The sequence below is a fragment of the Salmo salar genome, chromosome ssa11 (genome assembly GCF_905237065.1).
Source record: "Salmo salar chromosome ssa11, Ssal_v3.1, whole genome shotgun sequence".
In the NCBI taxonomy this organism is placed as follows: Eukaryota; Metazoa; Chordata; class Actinopteri; order Salmoniformes; family Salmonidae; genus Salmo; species Salmo salar.
The window spans coordinates 20,184,167-20,196,874 of NC_059452.1; the positions used below are offsets into that span (position 1 = coordinate 20,184,167).

Below are 12,708 nucleotides of genomic sequence, written 5' to 3' on the forward strand. Positions count from 1 at the left end.
TGTATGCTGTAGCAATGTAAGTTGTTGATCTGTATTATGAATAAAAATAAATAAATAGAAATCTATGATACGAACCCCCACCCGATTAGAAAACGATCACCCCAATCAAAGGGTTTCCACTAGTTACCACAGCTACAAGGTCACAATTGGCTATACAGTCAAAATTTATGAATACAATTAATGGTTAGGTTTAGGCATACGGTTAGCAGTGTGTTTAAAGTTAGGGTTAAGGTTATGTTTCAAATGACATTTTAAGAAGATCAATTGTAGAAATAGGCGGGTTTTGTGACTTTGTGGCTGGGGTAGCTAGCTAGTGACGACTCAATCAAAGAGAAATTGACACTACTCATCCAAAAACGACACTTTCCTTTTAAATTACAAAAAACAATGCATATTGTCATTTGAAGAAAAGAGAGAAAATAGTTGCATTAATGTTTGCAACACACACCATACCATTTACACAACCTTTGGCCCCAAGTGTCCTAGAGCGTTGGGTCAGTAACTGAAAGGTTGCTAGATCGAATCCCCGAGCTGACAAGGTACAAATCTGTCGTTCTGCCCCTGAACAAGGCAGTTAACCCACTGTTCCTAGGCCGTCATTGTAAATAAGAATTTGTTCTTAACTGCCTTGCCTAGTTAAATAAAGGAAAAATAAAAAAAATGTCTGCAGCATGGATTTATTGCTCAGCAGAGGACACATCTCAATATTGCTGATAAATCCACTTGGCCAAAATAACGTTCTATGAATTGACCAAAATGCTAATCTTGGCTACTCTAATTAAGAAACACTACACATGGTCTTCCCTGATTGATGAGTAGTAATAAGGGGAATATTCATAAAATCAACATAAAATGCATAAAATACGTTTTTGTATTCTTGCTGCAGACTCTTTCGATACATGGATGGATACTTCAGTTAATCTTTACTTGATGATTCGCCATAAGGCTTATAAACAGATTATAAACCGTTTCTATGCATTTTACTGTCATGGCACAAACCATTTTTTTTGGGGGGGGGGTTGAATAGGCATTTTTAGTACTGCTATATATTACATTATATTACATCCACAGTACCTTCAGAAAGTATTCATACCGCTTGACTAATTCAACATGTTGTTGTGTTACAGACTGATTTCCAAATGGATAAAATGTTTTTCTCTCACCCATCTAGTGAAAACATGTTTTTATAATTTTTTGCTAGTTTACTGTAAACAAAATACATAAATATCTAATTTACCTTAGTATTCACACCCTATCAATACATGTTACAATCACCTTTGGCAGCCTTTAAGGCAGCAATTACAGAGTCTTTCTGGGTAAGTCTCTAAAAGCTTTGCACAACTGGATTGTTCAATATTTGCTCATGATTTTTTTCTAAATTCTTCAAGCTCTGTCAAATTGGTTGTTGACCAATGCTAGACAACCATTTTCAAATCTTGCCATAGATTTTCAAGCAGAATTAAGTCAAAACTGTGACTCGGCCACTCAGAAACATGTACTGCCTTCTTTGTAAGCAACTGTGTTTTAGGTTATTGTCCTGCTGAAAGGTGAATTAATCTGTGTCTGGTGGAAAGCAGACTGAACCATGTTTTCGTCTAGGATTTTGCCTGTGCTTAGCTCCATTCCGTTCTTTTTTATCCTGAAAAACTCCCCAGTCCTTAATGATTACAAGCATACCCATAACATGATGCAGCCACCACTATTCTTGAAACTATGGAGAGTGGTATTCAGTAATGTGTTGTATTGGATTTGCCCCAAACATAACACTTTGTATTCAGGACAAGTAGTTCATTACTTTGTCACATCTTTTGCAATATTAATTTAGTGCCTTGTTGCAAACAGGATGCATGTTTTGGAATATTTTTATTCTGTACAGACTTCTTTTCACTCGGTCAACCTCCCTGGTCTTTGTGGTTGAAATTCACTGCTCAACTAAGGGACCTTACAGATAATGGTATGTGTGGAGTACAGAGATGAGGTAGTCATTCAAAAATCACAATAACACTAGAATTGCACACAGAGTCCATGCAACTTATGTGACTTAAGCACATTTTTACTCCTGAAATGTAGGCTTTCCATAACAAAAGGGTTGAAAACTTATTGACTCAAGACATTTCTGCTTTTCATTTTTAATTCATTAGTAAAAAAAAAATGTCAAACTTAATTCATTCCACTTTAACATTATGGGGTATTGTGTGGAGGCCAATGAGAAACATTTTAAATTCAAGCTATAGCACATTTGGAAAGAGTCTAGGGGTGTGAATACCAAGTGTTAACATTTTTTGTCAGTAGTAGACCCCTCAATGTGCAGTTGTGAAATATGGACAAACATGCATAGGTGAACGGTAAGGCACAAATAAAACAGACACAGGAAAGAGTTCTAACTTTATTAATATTATTTTAAAACTAATATAAATCCCATGGAATATCCTCCTGGTGCCATTAAGTCTATGAATGCATGGATACCTGCCATAAGTACTGCATTCCAACACTCCATTCAAAATTATTTTTTTTCCAAAACTCAGCAATCAGAGTGGAAATACATGGCCTCAGCGCACTCTCTTCACAACACTCCTGTCTGTTCTCTCCTGTGCAAGTATATGCAAGTTAGCAAGTCGAGAATAATATTAGTGTTATCTTTTCAATGGCAGCAAAGAGAGATTGCTGCTGCACAGCTAAAGAGAGAGAGGGAGAGAGAGAAAGTGTGGGTAAGAACAATGATCTGGGACGTAGGAATAATCAGCTACTTTTTTATTATTCTGAGCTGAGCGCTGTGTATTTCCCTCTGAAAAAAGAAACGGAGGATAAACGAAAAGCAAGGATAAACCAACGCCATTCCCAGTTTCCAAACAACAGATATCCCCAGGTTGTAGGCTCATGTGAAACTGGTTGCATCTGTGGGCCTGAGATCCCCTTATAGAACCCAGTTTTCCATCTGGGGCCTGTCTGAGTGAGAAATCCAAACAGAACACAAACTGTATCCTCAGCAGACCTCAACAATCATTCCATTGAAAAAGAACAGATGTGACATTCATTTTCTTTTTCTCTAAAATACATTAGATGACGTGTGAATGGTGTTTAGTCAAATCAAGGTGGTGCAGGAGAGGTGTAAGACACGCATGTGCATTTTCTGGGAGGTGAGGTGAAGCTTGAGTTTATTCCCACTCTAGAAATACTGTGTGAACATGAATACAGCAGCTGATCAGTTTAACATGATATTTTCCTAATTAAGGAATGTCTTGATTTACCTTCTTAGAAACGAAACGTCTTCCACTAGCAAACCACATTGTCTAAACATAAACTAATCAATACAATGATCGGTAAAATGAGTCCTGCAATGTTTTTAAATGGAGGTTAACGTTCTACTCCAGTAAAGCAAGGCATTAGGTATATAGAAATGCTTCTTTACTAGAGCAGCTATCCTCACCTGCAAGTTGTTAGGCCATGAGAAGCCCACAATATATGTGCAAAGAAGTGCATTGCGAGGAGCCATGCAAAAAATAAAACAAATAAAAATAAAATATGACACGAGGAAACAATCAAAAGCTACATAAAAGCTTTATAAATACAATAACATTTTAAATCCTTAATGGAGATGTCAATTCGAGCAGTATTGTACTGTGTGATAGCTGGCACTCTAGGCTCAATGCTTTTTTAGCCTGATGTTTTTATTTTCTCATAGTGGATCTGCGCAGGTAATTCATGCCCTCTTTGGTTGACTGCAGTACTGAAGAAAAATTCAAACAAAACAACAAATAAAGAAAATTCCAACAAAGAGTTGTTAGAAAAACAGCATCAACTCTCAACGGCAGACAACTGCGCCTCGATGTCCACTCTGCAGATGGGGCACTTCTTATTGGTGAGGAGCCATTGGTCCACACACAGTTGATGGAAAAGATGCATACAAGGTAGGCGTCTGTGGAAGAGAGAATATATTGTTAGACATAGACTTTGAATTCCATCTTCATAATGAAAAGATCCTGTAAAGTTGGAATGAAATGACAATGAATAAAATGTTTAATTTGGTTTGCTGAAAGATGGAAAATTATCATTTATACATTACAGTTCTTACATTACACCAACAGAGGGCAGAAACTCTTAAACTCACTTGATCACATGAGCACATATGTTGAGCTCCAGAAATGTCCTCTGAGACCAGTCATTTTCAGGCACTCAAAGGATTGGCTTATCTGCTGATTACTATACTTTTGGGTGTTGAGAAAATCTCCAAGGCATATCAAGAGAAAATGTGGAAAAAGAACTGGTAGTTCTCACACAAAAACAGCCCCGCATTAAAACACACACGCTACAGTATAACTGTACCTGACGTCTTCCCCTTCCTCCAGTATTGACAGACAGATGGTGCATTTCTCCTCTGTGTCTTCGTCCGCCCCCTCATCTTCTTCTTGCTTACCATGCAGCTTTCTCTGTTAATGGAAACATTGGAAAACACCATTATAGATACACAGCACCACAGTTTCCACAAAGACAACTTTTATTCACATTATAAAGACGTATTACAAACAGGGAAGGCTGAGACCATTTTATGAGGGTTACCGTCAAACACAATAAATTCAGGGTTCACAGGGTGTAAACATTACAGGTACAAACCAACTTGCGAATGAACTATCCTTTATGACTGATAGAGGGCTTACTGTATACAGTACAAGCATTATGAGGGTGAACAGATATCCCTATGAGGACAGAGAGAATGGTCATTTTGTCCTGGCTACAAAACATGTCATGTCATCCCTATGGATCAAGGTAATATGGATTTAAAAATATATATTTAAATAAATATTTACAAAAAAACCTAAAAAAAAAATCTATGAAATGTTTCTACTGCCGAATCCCCTTGCCCCCAACACTACTACCATTAACAACTATAAATGAGCAGAGACATGTTTCCAAATTGAATTTGTTCATTTTTTTTCTCACCGAGTCGGAGGTTGCGTGCATATTTTTCCCAATAGTTGCCCATGCTTCAGGGGTTAACTGTTCATCAATGTCTCGCTCAGTCTCCAACACCTTCTGTATTGGGCAGCAGGTTATTAGGTTACTTATTTAAATACATTTGGAAAACTAGGTGGAATCTTTCCCTACAATGTTTTCTAAGGCTGAAACTTTGGTTGAAAGGGACACCTTCTAGTTTCTACAGCATCTGGCTTAACGATAGCAATACATTCATATTTTGAAAGGAACACAAAATAACCACTGTGAGTGTGCACTCTGTACCAGAATAAAATCTTGTGCAGACATGCACAAAATGCATCACAGCAAACTACATTAAACAGGATGTGTTCTGAAACACACACACAGTTTTATAGGAGTGCTCTCACCTTTTTGTACTTGTGTGGGTAAGTGCACCTCTCTATAGTTCCCTGAGAGGCCCCTCGGTTCACAGTCCCCAATCTCTCCTCTAAATGCAGCAGATCCTGAGGAAATAGGGCAGGAAAACAACCCAACATGAGACTGAGCCAACCCAGTTCCACACAGCTCATAAGCCACAGCACTCTCTCAGCTCCTTCATAACTAATTACCAGGGCCAGGAGAGTTTCCTCACCACCTGGCGTGTGCAGGAAAAACTCCAGGCCCTAGTTAGTATATCTTTACTATTCGAGTGTTACCTCATAAGTTCGTCCAAATCCAGTCATTCTGGATGAGATGTAGCGAATGTGCGGGTAGGTTACTTCAGACATGCCAGTGTGCTGTGAGGGAGGCAAAACAATTCCATGGAAATATGTTCACTTCAGTGGAGTACAGTAATTTGTTTCTGTGGGCTACAGTTCATGAAGCACATATAGGGATATATAGCATTATCAACTAAATCTGCTGACACTGCTTGACTTGGGTATAAATTCCGGTTAGCATTACCGAAAACTGCATTTTTGATAACCACAGAAGTCTCACAATTTCATATCTTCTGACATTGTGCATTAACATCATTTCAAAGGGGCATCCATTGATTTCAGGCTGCTGGTTATGTTGAATATGCACTTGAAATGCCTTACGGGCCACCATTAATTGCCAATGCATTATTCATGTGGCCCAACAAACCATCCTTGAAATAACAGATGTTATAAATAGAGGGCCAGCATCATTAATCTAAGCCATACTTCAAAATTATTCTAATGTAGGCACGTGTGCTTAGAGTGAGGGTGCCAGTCATGCACCCACCATGAAGGGGATGGGGAAGTGGTGCAGTCTTGGGGGAGGGTGGTAATGGGGCAGGTGAGGGTGCAGGTGTCCTGAAGGATATGGCGCCACGGTCACTCCAGCCTCGATACCCAGCTCCCTACAGAAGAAAACCAGACCAACAACAGTCCTCATCAACTCGTAGACATTGACATCACAGGTGCCATTTTAACAGTGCAGGTGAGGGCATACATGACTGACTATATCCTTTGTGCACAGCAGGCCACACATACGTCGGTATTTTTTGTTTTAATACTCTTGGCCCTACACGCAAGGCACTGGACCTCCACTGCTCTAAATGGTACTAACCATGCAGTCCTCTGCTCAGATTGGCGTGGGTGGGACGACATGGTCTGGGGCACGTGGATGTGATGGCCATGGCCGTAGTTGGGGTGCATTCTGTGGGGGTGTGGAGGGGGGCGCTCATGTGCTCGTCTGGAGAAGAAAGAGAGGTGTATCAGAAACATGAGATGGAAAATACTATAATATTGTCCCTGTAATCAGACAATTGGAAGCTACTGTCTGTGCTTGCAATTATGTTGCTGCCATCAGACGGGTTGGACCGGGGCCAGAGGCTACACTCACGTGGGGTGTTGCATCATCCTGCGTCTCTGGACCTCCATCCTCTGCAGCATCTCGTGCTGGTGCAGCCTCTGCACGGAGGTCCCCAGCGCAGGCATGTGGCGCTGCAGGGCCTGGTGCTCCGCAGGCAGGTGTTGGGGAGCACTGGAGCCTGTGTGGTGGTGGGCAGGCAGAGGGGCAGGGGGGGCGGGGGCACGGCGTGGCCAGGGGGGTGGGAAGGCAGGGGCGTGTGGAAGGGATGGACGGGGTGGGGGATGACGTACTCACCCTGTGGAGCGGGCTGAGGAGGGGGAGGAGGGTTACCATGGGAATGGGGGCAGGTGTTAGAGGGCTGGTGGTGCAGGGAGCGTGCCAGGGGGGCGTCTGGGTGTCAGAGAGCGTGAGAATGGTGGGAAAAAGTTGAGAAGTAGTTAGTAACACCTTACCAGACTGCCTTTAAGTCCCCTTCCTTATGATGACACCTGATCATCATCATCAGTTATGACTCTCCACACTGAAACATGCTGCCTGGCTGTTCCCTGTGCTGAGCAGGTCTCCCACCTGAGACCGCGGACAGACCCAGCCTCTGCCTGTCTCCCTCCCTACTGCAGAGAGAAGGGGGCCGGAGCAGGAATGACTGTCTGACGTGACTGAGTGTAGGCACTAGACAGGTGCGACAAACAGTTCCTGTAAATATGGCCCCACCAGGGAGCCCCGCCACACTCCTTCTCATTCCACACAGAGATATTCTGAGGAGAATCAGCAATTAACAAGGCCTGTTTGGTAGCACACCCACAGCACTTAGCATATTAAACATCAGGTGTTTCTCTTAATTACTATTAGCACTGGCTTTCAAGAGTGCCGTTGTCGGCATAATCTTTCAAGGTCTGGTGGTAATAGTTACTGTATATATCCTAAAGGCTCACGTGTTTAGTACAGTAGTATGCAGGCTCTGCATGGGAATAACACACTATAGTTACTACTGCAGCATTTCATTTTCCTATCAAATCAACACTTAAACAAAAGAAACCACAAAATAATATCACCTCCCAAAATAAGAAGGCCATCTCCCATTTGGTGCAGATGTAGCTCTACTCACAGGAGGGGTGCATGAAGTGCCTGCAGGTGGATAGCTGTGGCTGTGGCTGAGGCTGGGCCACCATGGCTGAGCTGAAGGAGTCCACCACTGCGCTGGGCTGGTTGGGCCCTGTTGCATTCTGGGAGTTGTAGGCAGCGGGCCGCGACGTGGAGCCTGGGCAGCACGGGTCAAAGGCTGAGGTGCCATGGAAACTACCGGCCCCGCTGCCCCCGCCGCTCCGCAAGCCACTGTTGCTCAGGTCGACCGGCAGAGTCTGCTTGGGAGGGGAGAGACAGAGATAGGAGGGTTGGAGAGGAGAGGGGAATGGAAAAGGAAAGAATAGGTGAAAGAGATACAGGGAAGGGACGTATGGAGAGAGTAGAACCAGAATATGATGTTATGGTGCTACTGTCTGACTTTGATCTCTGTAGGTGACAGAATATATAACTAACCAGTAAAACACTAAACTAAAACCACAGGGCTTCATGGTCCAGCCAGCACAAGATACAGGTACAAGACAATTGGCTTTACAGATTAGACTACAGTAAACCGTCTGAGATAATGAAATCTAAGTGATGGAGTTTCAATTCATAGTAGCAGCCCTCCCTCGTTGAATTATTCAAATAAATAATAATATTTAGACTGATGCATAAAACATGACTTATTCACCTTATGCAGGCAGCATGTCTCCTTTCTCTGAGCTGTAGCTGAGGGTGGTATCTACATGTAGGCCAAGCCCATCAAAGGGCACAGCATTTTGCCTCACCCATGCAACTACTTCCTCCTTTTCATGGTAGAGACCTGATGGCACAGTTTTGAATACTTGCCCCAGCCCTGCATGAATTATGTAGGAATCAGAGAGTATCCAGACAGAGACGGAGGTCTATGGAGGGAGCCCCAAACCTGACCTGCAGACACAGCCCTCTCAACCCCACTACACTTTAACCACACACTCCTCCACTTTGATGGTAAATAATACAATTCAGCAGCTACTAACAAATTAGCACAATTGTAACTATTCAGCAGTGAATCTGGCTTCAAGGGAGGCTGCCAGCTAGATCCTTTGTAACGTTTATGTTAAGATACTAGTTATTTGTCTGTATCAGTTCCTATTCTGTTTTTTCCTTCTTAATCCTTCTTAATCACCTTGAATCTGATTCATTGGCTAGTGCAGATATTAACGGAACCTTTTGTTTAGATACACAAAGACTTGGTCAAAGATACATTTGAATGCGATGGTGCCATCTGCCAGGGAGAACATGGCTTGCATAGTTTACTAAAACTATAAATGATTTCTAATTTATCTCCAGCTATTGTCGGCGGAAAAGGCAACCTTTTATCTCCTCAGATACTATTCATTTCGCCTACTTTTATAGATTTGGGGAAAAAAATAAAATGATAAAATACTTTCAAGATTTAAGAAATCAAATTTTTCATATGGACTATATTTATAAAATGTTACTGCTATAAGAAATGCATAAATTCTCTGGTCGATATACACTGCTCAAAAAAATAAAGGGAACAGTTAAACAGCACAATGTAACTCCAAGTCAATCACACTTCTGTGAAATCAAACTGTCCACTTAGGAAGCAACACTGATTGACAATAAATTTCACATGCTGTTGTGCAAATGGAATAGACAACAGGTGGAAATTATAGGCAATTAGCAAGACACCCCCAATAAAGGAGTGGTTCTGCAGGTGGTAACCACAGACCACTTCTCAGTTCCTATGCTTCCTGGCTGATGTTTTGGTCACTTTTGAATGCTGGCGGTGCTTTCACTCTAGTGGTAGCATGAGACGGAGTCCACAACCCACACAAGTGGCTCAGGTAGTGCAGCTCATCCAGGATGGCACATCAATGCGAGCTGTGGCAAGAAGGTTTGCTGTGTCTGTCAGCGTAGTGTCCAGAGCATGGAGGCGCTACCAGGAGACAGGCCAGTACATCAGGAGACTTGGAGGAGGCCGTAGGAGGGCAACACCCCAGCAGCAGGACCGCTACCTCCGCCTTTGTGCAAGGAGGAGCAGGAGGAGCCCTGCAAAATGACCTCCAGCAGGCCACACATGTGCATGTGTCTGCTCAAACGGTCAGAAACAGACTCCATGAGGGTGGTATGAGGGCCCGACGTCCACAGGTGGGGGCTGTGCTTACAGCCCAACACCGTGCAGGACGTTTGGCATTTCCCAGAGAACACCAAGATTGGCAAATTCGCCACTGGCGCCCTGTGCTCTTCACAGATGAAAGCAGGTTCACACTGAGCGCGTGACAGACGTGACAGAGTCTGGAGACGCCGTGGAGAATGTTCTGCTGCCTGCAACATCCTCCAGCATGACCGGTTTGGCGGTGGGTCAGTCATGGTGTAGGGTGGCATTTCTTTGGGGGGCCGCACAGCCCTCCATGTGCTCGCCAGAGGTAGCCTGACTGCCATTAGGTACCGAGATGAGATCCTCAGACCCCTTGTGAGACCATATGCTGGTGCGGTTGGCCCTGGGTTCCTCCTAATGCAAGACAATGCTAGACCTCATGTGGCTGGAGTGTGTCAGCAGTTCCTGCAAGAGGAAGGCATTGATGCTTTGGACTGGCCCGCCCGTTCCCCAGACCTGAATCCAATTGAGCACATCTGGGACATCATGTCTCGCTCCATCCACCAACGCCACATTGCACCACAGACTGTCCAGGAGTTGGCGGATGCTTTAGTCCAGGTCTGGGAGGAGATCCCTCAGGAGACCATTCGCCACCTCATCAGGAGCATGCCCAGGCGTTGTAGGGAGGTCATACAGGCACGTGGAGGCCACACACACTACTGAGCCTCATTTTTACTTGTTTTAAGGACATTACATCAAAGTTGGATCAGCCTGTAGTGTGGTTTTCCACTAATTTTGAGTGCGACTCCAAATCCAGACCTCCATGGGTTGATAAATTGGATTTCCATAGATTATTTTTGTGTGATTTTGTTGTCAGCACATTCAACTATGTAAAGAAAAAAGTATTTAATAAGATTATTTCTTTCATTCAGATCTAGGATGTGTTGTTTAAGTGTTCCCTTTATTTTTTTGAGCAGTATATTAAAGTTGGGGAAACCAAAACAGGAAGCAGAAGTAACAGCCAAACCTCCAACAATACTACAATGTAAAAAACATAACAGGGTGTTGATGCTCAGGCCTACCTGGTCGTGGTATTGGGTGGAGCTGCTGATCCCTCCCCCTCTGCATGGTGCAGGCAGGGCAGTGGGCCTCTCTAGGGGGCAGCTGGGCTCAGGAAAGGGCAGAGTGGGTGGAGGTGGGTGCTGAGGCACGTGGTGATGGTGGTGGTGGAAGTGGTGGGCGTGGCTGTGCTGCTGGGAGCCTGGCTGCTGGGAGGGCTGGGCCTGCAGGCAGCTGGAATGGCCCAGGGTCATGTGACCAGGGGAGGGCCCGCCGCAGGGGGAGTGCTGCGGGCAGCAGGAGGGTAACCTGGGCATGGCCGCGCCCCCACTCTCTCCTGCCACGCCGGATGAGCCTCTTCTGCTCTCATCTGATAGAGAGATGGAAAACACCTTTAAGCTTCAATCATTATTCATAGATTACCCATAGGAAAAATTACTAAACTTATAAAGGCACACAAGGTTGACATCATGGCTTTCTGGAGAGTCTATGGTCTGTCTTACCCTCCGTGCCTGCGGTACCCCTTGATCCCTGTGCCAGCGTGCTGTCTGGGGCTGGGCCTTGACCAGGGCAGCTAGTGGAGGGGCCCGGAGCATCGTGGGGCTCTGAGGTAGAGTTATGATGAGAGGAGGAGGAAGAGGAGGAGCTGACAGTCTGAGGGTGAATGCTGTCAGAGGTGGATGGTACAACAGAGAGATCTGTGGTAGGGAAGAGAGACAGGTAAACAGAGTAAATGTGGGAATTTATTATGTAGCAAACATATCCATCTGTGTATGTGTGTGTGTAGCAGGGTTTCCGTCAGGAAAATGTGGCACCGGACATTTGACCGGCAGCATTTTAATTTACCGGACCCATACGCATTGGGTACATAACCTATTAGGGTGGCCACCCAAAGTGCTCAGAGTGACAAAAATCACATGTATATTATGGTAATTCATACAAACAGAACATGCAAATCAAGGACGCAATGATGTGCAGTCCTTCTTACCAAATTCTGATGTGCACTTTAAAGAGGTTAAAATAACTGTCCACATTTACTTTTCCTCAGCTAACAAGACAAGTAAAGAACAGCAAAATCACTAGCCTATGTCAATCTACTATCCCCCATAGTAGAACAGTGACCTATTCTATTGGTCAGCTTGTCGAGAAAGAAATAGCCTATTCCAAAAACTCGGACAATTGCGGGATGATAGATCCCAAATTCATACAACCAGTATGCCTAGGCTACATAAAACAAACGTTACAAAGCAATGAGTCTGATGAAACAGATTAGAACATTTAGCTTAAAATGTTGATAAACTATTATTTGCGCAGCAATGCGCACAAGGCAGTAAGCTACGCGCGAATGTTTGTTCCATAACCCAATTAGCGGGAAAACACCTATCAAAAGGGCACGTGATTGCAGAAATTTAGAAAGAGGGGAGATCTAATATGCAACACCTGCATGGTTTGCTAATATGACTAGGATTGTGCCTTTGGACACAGGACAACAAAATAAAGTTTATATCAAATGACTGCCTTCACGGATATGGTCTGAGTTTGGATAGGCTACTTTGAAGCAAATTAAGACATGCCTCATACAATGGCTTGCAAAAGTATTCACCCCCCATGGCATTTTTGCTATTTTGTTGCCTTACAACCTGGAATAAAAATAGATTTTTGGGGGGGTTTGTATCATTTGATTTACACAACATGCCTACCACTTTGAAGATGCAACATATTTTTTTTAT

The 12,708-nt window shown here is 43.6% G+C and overlaps 1 protein-coding gene across 1 annotated transcript in view; it reads right to left on the bottom strand.

Moving 5' to 3' along the window:
• Positions 1-2,373: 2,373 nt before the first annotated feature.
• The window catches only part of LOC106562205 (E3 ubiquitin-protein ligase Arkadia), a 51,885-nt gene continuing 41,550 nt past the window's right edge, over positions 2,374-12,708 (bottom strand). The window contains 12 exon segments of the mRNA XM_014126905.2: positions 2,374-3,916; positions 4,324-4,427; positions 4,939-5,031; positions 5,340-5,435; positions 5,628-5,708; positions 6,178-6,295; positions 6,505-6,630; positions 6,781-6,917; positions 6,920-7,140; positions 7,856-8,111; positions 11,002-11,348; positions 11,482-11,676. Of these exon segments, the coding sequence (XP_013982380.2) occupies positions 3,796-3,916; positions 4,324-4,427; positions 4,939-5,031; positions 5,340-5,435; positions 5,628-5,708; positions 6,178-6,295; positions 6,505-6,630; positions 6,781-6,917; positions 6,920-7,140; positions 7,856-8,111; positions 11,002-11,348; positions 11,482-11,676 (1,895 nt within the window). The 3' untranslated portion in view covers positions 2,374-3,795.